Genomic DNA, 16188 nt, shown 5'->3' on the forward strand with positions numbered 1-16188 from the left:
TCTGTCTCACACACACACACACACACACTGCTGCGGATGGCAAGAAAGCTGTGAACAAACAAACGCAGCAGTTGCTGCTTGTGCGGAAAGAGAGGAATGAAGTGAGTGTTTGATAAGCGAGGGAGGAAGAGTATTGGAAGCAGACAAGAGAGCGAGACAGAGACAGACACCGTCCCAATGTCCTGTCCCGGCAGTATTGGCGTCAGTCTTCGGTGTCACAGGAGCTGAAGAGGAGAGCTCTGAGAGGAGGCCACAGCTCCTGCTTCATTTCTCTTCTCGGACTTTAAACTGCATTTCTTTAACCAACTGATGTCGATTAGGCTTCTTGACCTCAACCTTTGGATGCTTAATCAGTGTGCACATCTGTGACTTTTCTCACTAAGACACTGGATATTAAAAGTTCCTTTCCAGAGCTTTTCTTCCTGCTGACAGCTGATGATTAAACTGAGTGACTCGGGTATTTCCAGACCTGACACTTACTGTACAGTGTCACCCTCTGCGCTCTGTACAAGTCAGCAGCGTCAGGCAGAACTTACTCAACAAGAGTTTTACAGTAAATTAAATCCTGGAAATATAAAATAAAACTGCAATTAATTGAAGTTCATCTTAAGGAACATATACTGCACAAACATTTTTTAAATCAAAACTAGACACGGTTGCAGGATCTCACTTGTGCTGACAGAGGATTTGCTGCATGTCTGAAGAAACACTGCAAAGAAAACACATCTGACTGAACAGAGAGACCAGAAGAGAAGTCAGACACAGAAGAAACTGAACTCAGAGGAAACTGACTGAACCTTCGCTGACCACGATCAGCAGATGCAGAGGAAGGTGAGTAAACAAGTAAAAGGTTTTTATGTAGTTTTAAAGTGTTGTCAACTTTTATATTTCTTTACATTTCTGTCCTTTCTTTTTCTTTATTCCTGTGTTGATTCTCTTAATTTTCTATATATTTCATATATTTTCATATATTCTTTTATCTTTCATTGCCTCTTTTACCTCTTTGTTTACCTTTATTGGACCTTTAAAGCTATTTAAGGGAACACCTGATTATGAAACATGGACAATGATGTCAATATGATCATTTGTTAATCGTTTAGCAGCTGTTGATCAACTCTCAGATATCTGAGTTTCCAGCTTTTACATATTTCAAAGAAGCTTCAAAGTGATTATCGTGGAACTGAATAAAAGTGGCTGCCCAAGAGAAAATCAATCTGAAAACATGAAGTGTATTTTGAAAAATGTTCATCAGTAACTCCAGTGTGTGCAGTTTATAGTTACTGGTCCACAATGTGAAAAGCTTGCAGGCTAACTGCAGCAGCTGCCAATCCTTTCTGGTGTCATCAGGAAGAGGTGAACTTCAGCGGGGCGGCCATGTCACTGCCGGCTGACCTGAGCTGCCTGCAGGGCGGCGGGGGAGCAGATCGTGAGGCGGCGCTGGCGACGCTGGAGAAACAGCTGATCTGCCCAATCTGCCTGGAGCTGTTCAACAAACCGGTGGTGATCCTGCCCTGCCAGCACAACCTCTGCAGGAAGTGTGCCAACGAGCTCTACCAGGTCTGAGAGACAGCACACATGATGTAGGCCACTGCTAATGTGCATATACGTGTGTGTGTGTGTGTGTGTGTGTGTGTGTGTGTGTGTTTGTGAGTACAATGGATTACCAGTGTCTAAAATGGGATGTGTGGATGTTTAACTGGTTTGCTCATGTACATGAAAATCACCTGCCTGACCTATATTCACTGCCATTGTTCAGACTGTGTGTGTGCGTGTTTGTGTGTGCGTGCGTGCATATGTGTGTGTGGGATGTACCCTTCACTCTACAAGATTTATATTGACAGCTGTAGTTAAATTATTTTGGAGATTGAGATTATAAAATTACTTACAAGTTCTGAAGTATTTGTAAGTATCTGCAAGTATTGTACTTTTTCCTCTGCTACATTTATCTGACAGCTTTACTAAGTTTTTACTTTGGAGGTTCAGAGTTTACATACAATTTGTAGATTTTTTGAAAGATGCATTGTCGTAGAATATACAGCCCAACAGTATATTAAGTATAGTATTAAGTATATGAATTAGTTCAAACTTGCTTTCCACCACTAGCTACAACATAGCTTACCATTATCTTTACTCATGTGTGGATCACTTGATGTTGATCACTCACATATTCTTTTGGAAATGTCAGACAATAACTGTTTTGGGGCATCATAAAGTGCTACAACAAATACTAAAGTTATCATGTCCCTGTGAGGTGTTTGGTTCTTTATCTCTTTCCTTTCTCTGAACACAGTGCAATGAGAAGTGACGGATAACAGTTAAAATACTGTTAGTAGCCAGTAGAAAAAGCCAATATAAGGAGGTGTCGAAGGTAACACCTTCAGCAAAGGACCAATAGACTGATAGCTATAATAATCATTGACAAAATTTTCTTAATGGAAGAACTGACACATATCTTGAGTGTAAAAGAAGAAAAATTAGAAATATTGACATTATTTAAGACTTATGCATTACTGACAAACTGAATTCATAACTTTGTATTTACAACATTTGTAGTAACTAATGGCTTTATTGATATTTATGAAATTATTTATTCATTTTTTGTAGATTAGTGATTGGCCCTTGTTAGTGACAGTTTTCAGCTGGTGTTTGTCTTCCTTTACTTGTAATGAAGTGTATTTACAGTGCAGTGTTTTACTTTGGTAAAATACCTGTTATAGTTTAAAGTAGTTTAACATTCTGTGTTATGTATGTTTATGCTTTTACTTTGGATCCTTCAGAGGATTTAAAATCTTCTGTCACTGCTCCGCTGGTCGTCTTTCACACCACTTCACTGCTGGGCTCTTCTTGGCACATTTACGTAATGCTCTCCTCATCAAAGAGCAGGTGTTCACCATCACTGCCAATAGACTATGTTGGTGCCCACTCTGACCTGCACAGTGAGAGTAGAGAACAATGTCCTGGCAGGTGAACAAGCTGAGCATGACTGAAGGACGTGTGACCTGTACAGGCTGCAAAGAAGTCAAAATCAAAAGGCATCAAGCTGAGCTCATGTATCAGCGACTATGACATCGCCAATGATGTAATAACCACATGTGCACGTGATTTTTCTTCAGTGTATGGATTGTGATCTGGCTCCGCGTGAATCTTAGAATATGGAGCCGGTTCTCGTTATCCTGCTCCCTTTAACATCCCTGACCTCTGTAGTTTTACTGAGCTGCATCAACAAAACACACACACACACACACACACACACACACACACACACACACACACACACACACACACACACACAGCTTTTCTAACAACATTTCATTAGAAAGGAAAACAAACATGAAAATGCTTTCCACATGTGTGTGTGTGTGTGTGTGTGTGTGTGTGTGTGTGTGTGTGTGTGTGTGTGTGTGTGTGTGTGTGTGTGTGTGTGTGTGTGTGTGTGATCTTGCATAAACATGTGCTTTCATGTGTGTTTTTGCATGTGCATGGTTTTTGAGATGGAAACCCAACAGGCTCCGCCCCCACTGTCATGCTCATGTTCATGACCTTTGACACTGAGAGGTCTGCCCTGCGAAACACACTCACACAAACGCACACAGACATCAGCGTACATGCAATAAAAAGATTTAGTTTTCACCTGCCCACGTCAGTCCTGCTGATCCACATCACAGACCCTCAGTCCACACCAGGTCAAACTGGTTTACTGCAGGTTTGGGATTTAATGAAATGACATGGTTGCTGTTTACAAATCAGTGCACGGGCTCAGGATTAAAGGTGCACTGCAGTGGTTTAGAATTGCACTTGCTCTTACATTACACAGGGACTTGTGAAAGACAGTTAGCTTAGCTTAGCGCAAAGACATGGAACAGACAGCTAACCTGCCTCTGATGAGTCAAAACATCATGACCACTCAGATAAAGTAAATATTATTTTGTAACAGTGTCACGCGTCAGGATCTGGGATGTATTACGCGATAAGTAAACAGTCGGTTCTCATGTCAGCGTGTCGGATGCGGGTGATATGGGTTTAAATAAAACCAGACCGCTGGGTCGGAGCATAAAATGACAAGGTGCTCCCGGTCAGCGTCAGCCCTCTGTGTTTGTGTCTCTACCAGCCCCCCATCTGACCAGCTCTGATCCCTCAGTCAGGCCCAGCAGCAGCTGAGGCTTATTAAGGCCACTATTTCAGGACTCTTTACCCCTCTAACCTTCCCTCTGTCTCTCCGCTCATCCGTCCTTTTCTTCACTCGTCTGTTTGTCTCTCTGCTTCTCTGTTCCCCCCAAAACGCTCAATTCTCTAATTGGTTTCCACTTCTGGAGTTTTCTCTTGTGATCTCTTGTTTTCTGTTGCTGTTGTAATTTAATTTTCCATCCACATCTGATGTTAAAGCACCAGCCTACTCCTTAAAGTCATTTTTTAAACCTTATTCGTAGAGAACAGTGGCATTTTAAACAGTAAGGGAAAGTTTAATGTGTTCTCATGTCTGTGCTGGGTTTTCTCCTCTCACGATACCAATTCAACATGGCGACGGATTCACAGCATCTGCTAAGTGTTGGGACGATGGCATCCACCACGATAGTTGTTGTAGTATTTATTCGAAGGCGGAAAGGCAAACACCTTTGTGCCTGACAGTGACCATGCGTCAGGGATTTTTGGGAGATAATAGTTTGCAAGTCATGTAATGTGACTTACGTAAATGCAGAAAAGTCTTTCCAGTTCACTTTTGTGAAACATTGCTTTGTTGAATAGTCTGAAAAACCACCTCATGAGAGCGTATAAATCCTATATTCTTTTCAAAATTCCAGTGTATCCATTACTTGTTGTAATTCACAATTTCACACTGGCAAGTTAATGACACCCACATAAAAACAAAAACACCCAGTGTCTTTCACATATAGATCCTACAGCTCAGTGGTCATGACCTCGCCTTAGCCCAAGTGAGCGTGTCCAATATCAGGTGTCAAGTCCTGAACAGGGAAAATCTGTCTAACACTCTCTGCTGGGAGATCGCTCACTTGGACAAAATAAGCACAATGTGAATAAGGTCAACAGAGGTGTCTGACATATTTTTACTTCATTTAGAGATTAAGTCAGCAAGATAAGGTCACTCTGTGTGTGTGTGTGTGTGTGTGTGTGTGTGTGTGTGTGTGTGTGTGTGTGTGTGTGTGTGCGCTTCAGGGTGTTTACATGCTGGATGGGGAACAGGGGGTTTTCAGTAGCAGCTCTGACTTCACCGGGAAATGTTTGGAAGATTTTATACATTCTCCACCGGTGACACTGACTGATGATAATTATTAAAATCCCAGCATGCAGCTGTGCTGTATGACAACAAACTCCAACTGCTGGGTGTTGAAAGGCAGACGGAGACACACAGCTGATGTAGAAACCATCACTGTTCTGTTTATATTTGCTCTCTCTGTGCAGCCCTCCCTGTTCCAGGCTCGGACCACCATGATGGTGAACAGCGGCCGTTTCCGCTGTCCGTCCTGCAGACACGAAGTGGTGCTGGATCGCCACGGCGTCTACGGCCTTCAGCGGAACCTGCTGGTGGAGAACATCATCGACATCTACAAACAGGAAGTCAGCAACAACGACAACGCCACAAGGTGAAGAGAGACGACAAGTGATATAAAATATACTTAACATATATAAACACTCAGCTCCCTCATTTTTATAACCTACCAACTGAATGGGAGTCTGAAGACTTCATGTTTCTTCCATCTCTCTCCAGCCCCCTCCCTCTTCCTCCGCCTCCTGCTCTGCCAACATGCTCAGACCACGAGGGTGAGAGGGTGAACATCTACTGTCTCACCTGTCAGGTTCCCACCTGTTCTCTCTGCAAAGTGTTTGGGGCTCATCAGTCCTGTCAGGTGGCTCCTCTGACAGACATCTACCAGCAGCAGAAGGTAAATAATAACACACTACTGGTCTGATGGGTTGGGAATGGAAAACAGGCCTTTAGAGGATCATACCACCTTTATACTGTAAGTCATAAGTTACTGCTCAATATTAATCAGTCAATCACAAACAAATAAACGTTATTTGTATAGCACTTTTAATACAGGTTAGTTGGATTCAAATGGTTTTACGGGTGATACTGATAAGCTTGTAAGACTATTGCTCACAACAAATAAATGATAGAAATGTAATAATAAAACTAATGAAATAAGAGTAAAAAAATAGATTTATAAATGAGGATAAATGGAGGTTAAAATGTGACATTGGGAACCTTTAATCAGAAGTTCACTGCAACCTTTAAATAAGAAATCATTTCCTTTGTTTTGCCAGGATGAGCTGAGCGGGGGAGTCAGTTCTCTGGTGGCGGCCAATGATAAAATCCAAGCTTTGATCGATGAGCTGGAGGAGACCTGCAGAAACATAGAGGTGTGTGGATGTTACCATGGCAACAAATACAAACAAATTCTCATAGAGTCTTAACAAAAGTCTCATCAACATCTCAATATCGTTTAGCGTGCAACCAATATTTACTTGATATTTAAGAAGAATCTGTCTCAGCTTCCTCTTTCTTATTCTGGCTATTTGCAGTTTCATAGATTACTTTTATGTACTGACACTGTTTTTCACATCATGAGGAACACTTCACACTTTGTTTTTAGTGTTGTGCATACAGTATTTTGCTTAGACATCGTGTGAAGACACTCACTTTGAACGCATGCATCTTGTTTTGTGCTCGACTACAGGAGAACTGTAAGGCTCAGAAACAGAGTGTGTGTGACAAGTTCAGCCGCATGGTCTCCATCCTGGACGAGAGACACAAGGTCAGAGTTTGGTCTTCTCTTTGACTTCACTCTCATCCACTGTTAAGTGTCACTACAGTTGTAATAGCAGTAATATTGGCCACAGCCGTACTATAATACTACTGACAAATGTAGGAGTAGAAGTAGCAGTTCTCACAGAAACATATAGTATATATATAATACATATAATACAGTAAAATACAAAAAGTCTAATTCTAGATTAGGATCTTGCATGCTGACAGCACATGGTAAATATCTGTGTAGTACATTAAACGTATATATTCTGCAGTATGTAGTAGTAGCAGCTGTAACACTACTTGGTAGATGAAACATTGTCACCATCGTCATCATCATCATCATCATCTTTGCATCGTCACCTTCAAGGCGATGACACAGCGAATCAGCTCCGAGCAGGAGGAGAAGACAGGCCACGCCCAGGCGTTGGTGCGTTGCTATGGAGACAGTGTGGAGGCCAACGCCAAGCTGATGGAGAGAGCAGCGAGCAGCATGGAGGAGCCGGACATGGCTGCTTTTGTGCAGGTGGGCAGGTCTGCAGTGTATGAAAAGCTGACTGTAGATTTGAAATGTCAGATTAGGAGGAGAGTCTGTGGTATATAAGATATTATCATCAGAATAAAAAAGTTAAAAGTCAAGTTAAATTTATGCCTGTATGAAAGAGTCAGTGAATGAGCTCAGCATCAGCTCATGTAGAGCGCTGGTCCGTCTCTGGAGGTGCTTCCTAAAGTCTGAGAAAATCATGAGTGGAGCTTCAAAGAAAGGCTTTTATCACACGCATAGGGTCTGATGAAGAGATGTAACAGAGTTGTTGCATCATGGGAAGTGTAGTGTCTAGTGCTTTTGGAGCTTGGCCAATACTTGACACTTCAAGTAAATACTGCAGCTTCTTCTTTGTGCATGCATCATTTGTTTTTTTAGGTGTGTGCACAGATTTAATCAAGTCTTAATCATAGTCAGAATGATAAAATCTGTCTCTGAACTTCTCTCTTCTCTTCCCCCCTCCAGAATTCAAGAGAGCTGATCACAAAGTGAGTATTGTTCTTTTATATATGATCAGATCCTCTGTTCAGTTCGTGCATGTCTTCGACTTGGATCGATATTGTGTTCACTGAATTATTTTTTTTATCAAAATCAGCTGCCTGTCTTAATGTTTTCCCCTCCCTCCCCTCCACCTCTATTACTTTTCTTTTTATTCATTTTTTCATTCATTCCTCCCTGAGCTTCGTTTTCTCCCATCCTCAGAGTGATCGCAGCGACCAGCTCCTGTCCGACCGAGACGCTGACACCAGGATATGAGAATATTAGCAACTACAAATTTAACTTCAGCAGACAGGAGCGAGCTCTGAAGAGCATAGACTTTATTAAAGGTAAGAAAAAAAGACTCTATTTGTGATATGAAACTTTATTTTTTTTAGAAGTTTCCAATTAATTTTCATTGGAAGAAATTGAGCTACAGCAAAATCACCATCAGGAAAAGCACAAATTAGATTATTCAAAAAGCTTGGTGTGTTTATAAAGACGTGTAGAGTGCAGATGTAATACACACAGTAACCTGATCTCCTCAGGGTTTTTTTTTGGATTTCAGGTCTATGATGAGTCTGGTCCAAAAATAGTTTGTCGCTGCTGCAGTAAAGAGCCAGCGAGGAAGATGATCTCCACTCAGACACACTAAATAACCAAGATACAAGAAGCTCAGTTTTATTGATCAGTACCAATGACTCAGTGATTGTAAAGCCAGATGCTCCCATCTTCTCATAATATTTTACATTAGATCTTGTTTATTTTTATCGTTTTAGACAACTGCTGTTTAGCTTTTATTCATGATTTTATGAGAAATTTTATTCACGATTTTATCATTTTCTGTCTATTTCTGATTTGTGTTATCGGTCTTATGCTGTTTGTCTGGAACTCGTTATAACTGACATCAACAGAAAGTCAGTTTCCGTTTGAAAGCATGTCAGCACCAACAGCCAGAGCTGAGAGAAAGATCCAGACTCTACAGTGGCTGTTCACGTAAAACTATCGGAGCTGGTTAACAGTTCCATTTAAGATGGATGTTTTAATGTGGACTTGGAGGGTTTAAATGAAAGAGAGCTTCATACAAGAACTGATGAAGCCTCCTAAACACTAACACAGAAAATCCAGTAAATCTTCTGATTTGGTAGTTCAGACTGAGGCGAGTACAACTTGTGAAAAAGCTTAAAGCACATTATCAGAAAGACAAATACATACTGAAACACCAAAGACTGCTACATGTGAAGTGAGTTCCTGCAACATAAATATTTAATCTTGTTAAAGTTTTAATGACAGTCAGTATGAACGGGTTTTGCCAGAGGATGAACCAGAGCCAGAAGAACCCAAAGAGCCCAGTGAACCAAAACACCATCAGGAAACCTCCACCCAGAACCTGGACTCTGCTGTAGGACCAGTTAAAGACACAACCCCAGCACTGATATCAGCACCAGTGGAACCAGTTCAGACAGCAGCACCAACACCAGCCCTGATGCCAGCAGCTCCAGGACTGTCGAGAGACTCTGTGGAGGCAGATCTGCAGCCAGAGACTGACGACGCAGACTTGAACGATGAGGGATTAGGTCGGATTAAGAACGAGAGGGAGGAGGAGAGAGATGAGGGATGTGCGGCTGCTGACTCTGTTAAAGAGGCGAACATCTGTGAACATCAGGAGGGAATGAGCACGCAACAGGTACAGTACCACACCTGCAGTGAGGAAAAAATAAAGTAAATATGTTCATATTCCTAACCACCAGAAGATGATTTTAACATGGAATTGAGCTCAATATGTAATCACTAAATGAGGGACACCCCCAGTGGCTCAAGTGGTTCAGCACATAAATGTTACATTTATAGAAATGAACTAAACCAGTGGTTTTCAAAGTAGGGTGTGGAGACACCAGCGAAAAGGAATAATTTATTTTCATTTATTTATATTTCCATTCACAAGTAACACAGTGACAGAATGTATGACTATTTCAGTCCTGGGTTTCAAACACTTTCTGTAATAAAACATCTAAAAGCGAAAGTCCTATCAGCTGTGGGACCATGGTCTAATTTGTGCCAGTTTAGGGGCCTTGATGTGAAAAAGTTTGAGAACCACTGAACTAAATAAACCTTCTCTTGATACTTTACCTCCTTCACAGCTTTCTGTCCTTCAGTCTCTCAGAGGTGAAATTCTGCTTTTCCTCAGGCAGGCTATTTAAAGGACCACTGAGCCCATTAAATACTATTTGTGTGTGTATTACATCACTGAAATTTGCTGCAAGTAGTCCTTCACATAAAGCAGTGAACCACATGTGTACAGATGCTGTTAAAATAACTGTTACTTGGTGCTGCAGCTTTGAGCAGGAGCTTTTTCAGATCTCCCCACAGTGCTGCATTTCTGAGAATAGATGGTCACCTTCCGCACAACATGTCTGACGTAGAGACTTGTAAAAGTTTAAAGAATATATAATATACAAGTACAAGTGTGACTCTGAACGCAGCCTAAAGGATGTAAGTCCTGAACATGAACCATGTGCAGCCTGTAAGGATGAAAATCCATCTACAAACATCCAGGCTTTGGGAAATGGTCAATAATAGTTAAATGGGCTAAAACGTGTTAAACCATCTGAATGCTCCTTTATCTGTCTTCCTTCACATATCAGTGTGAGGGAGGAGGGGCAGAAAGTGATGCAGGTGATTGGACGGCACAGAGAGAGACAGACGAAAAACAATACGATGATGAAGAAGAAGAAGAAATCCAGATGAAGGAGGGAACAGATGCTACGTTTTACCCCAGCTGGTACAAACCAGGCAGCCGGCGCAGTCTTAGCCCCGCTTATTCAGAGGCCTGGGCCCAGGCCGAGGTGTCTGACCTCCAGATCCAACCACAACCTCCATGGAGTCAGGATTCAAAGCTCCGGTCTGAAGCTCAGATGCAGCAACAGGTCACGTCTCACCCAAACCAGCCTCCCTCTGGACATGCCCTCTCCCCAAATCAGCCTCCTCTACATGAATCTCAATCTCAACCCTGTAAGACGCCCGTTGAGTTAGACAGTGCTTCTATACCCGTTCCCCAGGTGAAGCTCGAGCAGGAGACAGCAGGAGGGGCTGGTATAATCAAGGAGGAAAATGAGGAGGAGGAGGAGGACATGCAGGGCTGGGTGTGTCTAACTGGGACTGTGGATAAAAGTTTCACTCTGGTGGAGGGTAGTTTTGATCTTGGAGATGGTTGTTTGGACAACTTTTCTGATCATAGCGATGCTGCATTGACCATCCCACCAGAGGAGATAAGTTCAGGGAAGGATAAAGACAACTTTAAGCTCAGTGATGGAAGGGTAGAGGACGCAGAAGAGAGAGAGCAGCTTGAGGAAGATGTTTTAGGTCTTAACTGTGCTTCAGGGCTGGAAGAAAATAATGATTTTGAAGCTGAGGTGATGGATAAAGGGAGCGTTCGGTCTGACGAAAGTAGTGAAGCGCTGAGGAATGATGTCTCTGGGTTAGAGAAGGAAGCTGTGGAGACGAGGGAGGAGAGCTTGAGAGTGAAAAATGTCACCCTGGATGCAGAAGATGATGGTGTGGAGAGTGCAGATAGCTTGATACAGGGGAGTGGAGATGCAGAACTTGAGGCTGGTAGTTCAGTGTTTGCAGAAAATAAACAGGAGGATGAGGAAGAGAGCGAGGAGCCTGAAGACTTAAACGCCACAATGGAAAAAAGTGATACTGAAAGTGGAGAGAAAATAACCCCCTGTGTCTCTCTCCAGGTCAGTGTCGTCTGGTTTTGCCGTCGTCATCATCATCATCATCATCATCATCATCATGGATATCATCAACCAGGCTCTTTCACTGTTTATCCACCTGCTGATGTGGCTACACCTCCACACTGTCTTCTTGCTCTTCTTCTCTTATTCTTGATTGTTGCTGTTTCTGTTTTGCAGAGTCACTTTTTTGAAACTCTGCCGCAGCTGCTTCAGCTCTTTCTTCTAGGTGTCTGTGCTGTTGGGAAGGAGGAAGGAAGGACAAAGAGAAAACTATTTCAAATATATATTTTACCCCCAAATTAAAAAATTGACCCAATTTCAGTGAAAATAAACCTTGTTGATTGAATTTAACAATGTCTCAAAACAAAGAGTTTAGTCGCCAAACACTTCTGCAACAGTGTGGAAGAAGTTTTCTCATCTGTTGCTTAAGTGTTATCAGAAAACCAACTACTCACTGGTTTTTTTTGTTTTGGGCCACAAGCCAAAAAGGTTGGAAACCACTGGTTCAATCATTAGCAATAAAATGTATTTTATAAACTTATCTTAGAATACAAGAGTACAAAATTTCCCTCTGAAATGCAGTGGAGCTGAAGTATAAAGTACAAAATACAACAATAAATAGAAAATAAAAGTACTTCACTACAGTACTTTGTTTGTTTGATTAGATGAGTTCCTTCCTCCTTTCCCAAAAACTCCTTTTGTTGCAGCACCATCTCTCCATTTCTTTCTGTCCCTCGTTCACCCCAAATCTTTTCATCACCTCACCTTTACCACTTTTCTCGTCCCTTTCCCTCATCACTTCATCCTCTCTCTCCCCCATCTCTTCTCGCCTCCCTCCGGGAATCTGCAATCTCCTTCATCTGCCTCTCTCTCTTTTCCATCCCTCCATCTCTCTCCAGGCTGTCACTCTGCTCTTCTACCTGTTGGCCTTCCTGGTCATCCTGCAGAGGGTTTGGGTTTACATCGGCTGCTTCATTTGCACATAACACCGGCAGGAGACACACCCATCCTCACTGCTGCGCAGCTCAGGTACACACACCTGCTTGCTCCACCAGGAAGTGCTGTTCAAGGCTTTTATTCTGAAAAAAAATAGACAAACAAAGAAACAGAATAACAGCGTTTGGAGCTCCTGATTTAAGTGTTTCTTTTCAAACTTAGATGCTGATTTATGAAAATATAAACGGCTACCTGATGAATGCTGACATGAACGTGATGCAGATTAATGACTGGCGTGGCTTTACTTATTTCAAGCCTTTTTTTGTAAAATATTTTTCTTTATACAAATTGCTTCATGTGTATTTTGACTTGAGTTAAACTGACCTACTGCCACTACTGCTGCTCTTACTACTATCCTACTGCTTCATAATAATATGTAAAGATGAAATGAAGACGAAAAGAAGAATAAATTAAAAGAAGACTTTATAGTAACATATTTTTCTTTTCATGACAAATGTACACTGATCCCCACAGAGACAAGGATGTAGAAGAATAAGATCAAAAAAATGGACATGATTTTTTATTTTTATTTTTATTATAGATAAAAAATAAAAACCACTGTAGGTGAAATAACACAAAAACAAACCTGAAATCCTTATTTGATGTCCCTTCAGCTCTGACAACAGCAGTTTACGCTTGTCTCTGCTGACACCTTGTGGCTAAACTGTGTAATTACAATTCACAATCAGGCATAGGTCAAAGCCAGTAAGACTTTTTCTATTACTATTTTTTTTCTATTCACATTTTAAATAAAATAAAGCGAAGCAACTAAGCAATGAATAGTCTGAATCTATTAACAGCTTTTTAGTATTTTTAATAACATAATTTTATTCTTGCTGTTTTTATTCTCCATCAACACTAACATACGCCTGTGCTTCACGCTCCATGAGTTCTTTTGGCATGTTCGTGGAAATTTCATTTCTTTTTGTCTGCGTGTGCACAGATTGTTGCACGCAGCATGTGAAGAGCTGCTCTTTGTTGTATTTAAATACACTGTAGAGGATCATGTGAAATGTTTTTCAAAATTGAAATGTCAGTTTGGAGCAAAAACTACACTCACTGAAATACAGGGAATACTGATAGTACACAAGAAGGTGGGTCATTTTATGTTGAGTATTTCTGTGTCTTCCAATCAAACTGTGTAACACTTAATAGACCAGTGGTGTCTAAACTAGTTTACTGAGCTTCAATAACCTCTGTCAGTGTTAAAAAGAAGAGACACAATCTGTCAGGTGAGCTGACACAATATTACCATGGACGGATTATGAGACAACAGGCCACCGGGCTATTGTCATGTAAAAGGACCCCCAGTCCTTCTACCAAACAGCAAACCGCCCAAGCTGAAAGAGACCATTTGTGGTTGTTTTGTTACTATATCTAGTTGTTTTATGTCTATTTGTAGTCATTTTGTGTCTATTTAGTCATTTTGCACCTGTTTATGCTCATTTTGCATCTCTTTTTAGTCTTTTTGCATCTTTTTGTGGTTGTTTTGCATCTATATTTAGTTGTATTCCATCTCTATGTGGTTGTTTGGTATCTCTTTGTAGTAATTTTGTGTCTCTTTGCGGTTGTGTCTATATTTAGTTGTTTTGCAAAATCAGTCAGTCAATAGCACAGTTTACTTCTAATACTTACAATAAATACTTGTCCTGGTGACACTGAGTCATGGACATTCATGTAAACCTAACCGCTGTCCATCTCTGCTCCAGATGGAGACTGAGACCGGGAGTCCTGCTAAGACTAGTCCTCCCCTCTCCTCCTCCTCTTCCTCGTCGCCCTCCTCCTTCACCCTGAGCGATGCTCCTCGTCGACCCAGTTTCTGCTTCTCCTGGTTAAACCCCCTCCACAAGAAGAAGTAGTGGAAGGAGAGAAGTGTCTGGAGATGAAGTTCTGCTGAAGAGATAAAGAAAAAGACGCACTTCACTCCACAGTCAGTTTCATCAGCTCAGCGCTGCTGTGAGACTGAGAACCTCAGAGCCTCTGTTCCTCCAGAGTTACTGCAGTTTTAGTATCACTGTTGTGTTCAAAATATTCATCCAGACTGAAATACATCAGCACCTCTGTGCTGTGTGGACAAGAGAGGAACAGATCTACTCTGGATCAGAGTGTCTGAAGGGAAAAACACTTATATAGGGATATTTTATTTTGAAAACTTAGTGAGAATAAATAGTTTAAGTTTTTCTGGTTTTTGTTTTTTTTTTAACAGAAGCTGTTGCCTTTTACACTTTTTTTTAGCTTTAGGTTTTTGACTTTAAGTAGCATTAGCAGAAAGTAGGAATACTGTAGTGAAGAAGAGGAAGTATTTGGAGTAGCAGCAGCGGTCATTAACTTAGTAGATGTAGTTGTTGTAGAACTAGTATTAGCAGTAGTACTAAGAGGGAAAAGAAAGCGCATTAGTTGCAGTATTAGCAGTAGAGGTCAAAAAAAGTTTTAGTTCCTACAGCCAAACTTCTAAAAGATACAGGAGCAGCAGAGTAGTAGGAGTAGTTGTAGTGATATTACTTTTAGGTATGGGTGCAGAAATATGTTGTGATGATTGTCACAGCATTATAGTGTTTTACTTTAACAAAATGTAGTAATTCTGAAGAACTTACATATAGCCTAGCACCTTGAAAAACATTCAGAAACAGACACTAATAGATCCAGTCAAGACCCAGGCATCCAGTTTGACCAGTTTGATCTGGTGATGTTGGACACCAGATGTGATTGAATGGTTTGTGGTTTTATTTGGCGCTGAACATTTTTATTTATTTATTTATTTTTTAGAAAAATCAGCTCTCACTGCAGGAGCTTTCTGTGTGTGGGAATTAAAGAGTTAAAACTATGTTGAAGCACTTTTCTTGTGTTTGTTTTTTAAACTGGTGTCTATGCACAATGCAGGACAGAGATACTGGTTTTGTTTGATAGATTTATAGATTAATTACATCTGATTTTGGTCACCTGACATGTTTGGGTGTTGGTATTTGTGTGTGTAGAGCAAAGCTGGATCGCCAACTGGGAAAAGCGGGCAACCGCCCTGGGGGCCCTTGACCCCCATGGGACCCAAGAGCCACAGGTTCATTGTGTATTCATTGGTTGTACGGTTAATGAATTGGAACCAATAAAGTACAATATCATTTGAGATTGCAGAGGTGTGTCAGAGTTTAATGATTATTTATTATTGTTTTAGTTTATGTATCTATTTCCTAGTACAACACATCTTATTTAAAGTACTTGTCACAGTGGTCTTCATTCAGTCATTTGCCAACAATCACTGACTCTCCTGTCATTTCAGCCACAGCCACCTGTCGTGCAGTAACCCCAGCTCCTCACACCTTCCAGCCAAATGACTCCTCCCCTCCTACTCACCTGTTCCTCATTTCCCATTTACTTCAGAGTATATATACTGGTCCATTTCCACTTAAACTTTGGACTTTGCCTTTTACCAGCTCCAAGGTGACATCTTCTAATGTCTAGTTTGGTCCAACCAACAATCTAAAACCCAGAGATATAGATATCAGAAAATTAGCAAACATTTCTTTTTGAGAAACTGGAACTTGGAACTAAATTTTTGTAACTTTTGCTTCAAAAAATATCCAACAAACCGAAACATCTGGACAACACCTGTCTCTGTGACGTCACTTCACCATTCCGGAAAAGATTCCCAAAAATCCCACATCCGTGAG

The 16188-nt window shown here is 41.2% G+C and overlaps 1 protein-coding gene across 1 annotated transcript; it reads left to right on the forward strand.

Annotated features, from left to right (window-relative positions):
* Positions 1–169: 169 nt before the first annotated feature.
* LOC111234879 (tripartite motif-containing protein 54-like) lies at positions 170–15639 on the forward strand. The gene is made up of 12 exons (XM_022763075.1): positions 170–831; positions 1348–1557; positions 5419–5600; positions 5726–5900; positions 6283–6378; positions 6696–6773; positions 7137–7292; positions 7776–7798; positions 8013–8137; positions 9104–9474; positions 12427–12556; positions 14233–15639. Exons 1-11 carry the CDS (start codon positions 820–822, stop codon positions 12511–12513), a joined length of 1515 nt encoding a protein of 504 aa, XP_022618796.1. The 5' UTR covers positions 170–819; the 3' UTR covers positions 12514–12556; positions 14233–15639.
* The last annotated feature ends 549 nt before the right edge of the window (positions 15640–16188 follow it).

This window comes from Seriola dumerili, unplaced genomic scaffold (assembly GCF_002260705.1).
Source record: "Seriola dumerili isolate Sdu_G_001 unplaced genomic scaffold, Sdu_1.0 BDQW01000468.1, whole genome shotgun sequence".
Lineage (NCBI taxonomy): Eukaryota > Metazoa > Chordata > Actinopteri > Carangiformes > Carangidae > Seriola > Seriola dumerili.

What these genes read in the sequence shown, in the direction of transcription:
- LOC111234879 (XM_022763075.1), top strand. An exon ending in TCAAGAGAGCTGATCACAAA is followed by an intron (nt 7,799 to 8,012) that starts GTGAGTATTGTT and finishes TCCCATCCTCAG; the next exon opens with AGTGATCGCAGCGACCAGCT. An exon ending in AGGGAATGAGCACGCAACAG is followed by an intron (nt 9,475 to 12,426) that starts GTACAGTACCAC and finishes ATCTCTCTCCAG; the next exon opens with GCTGTCACTCTGCTCTTCTA.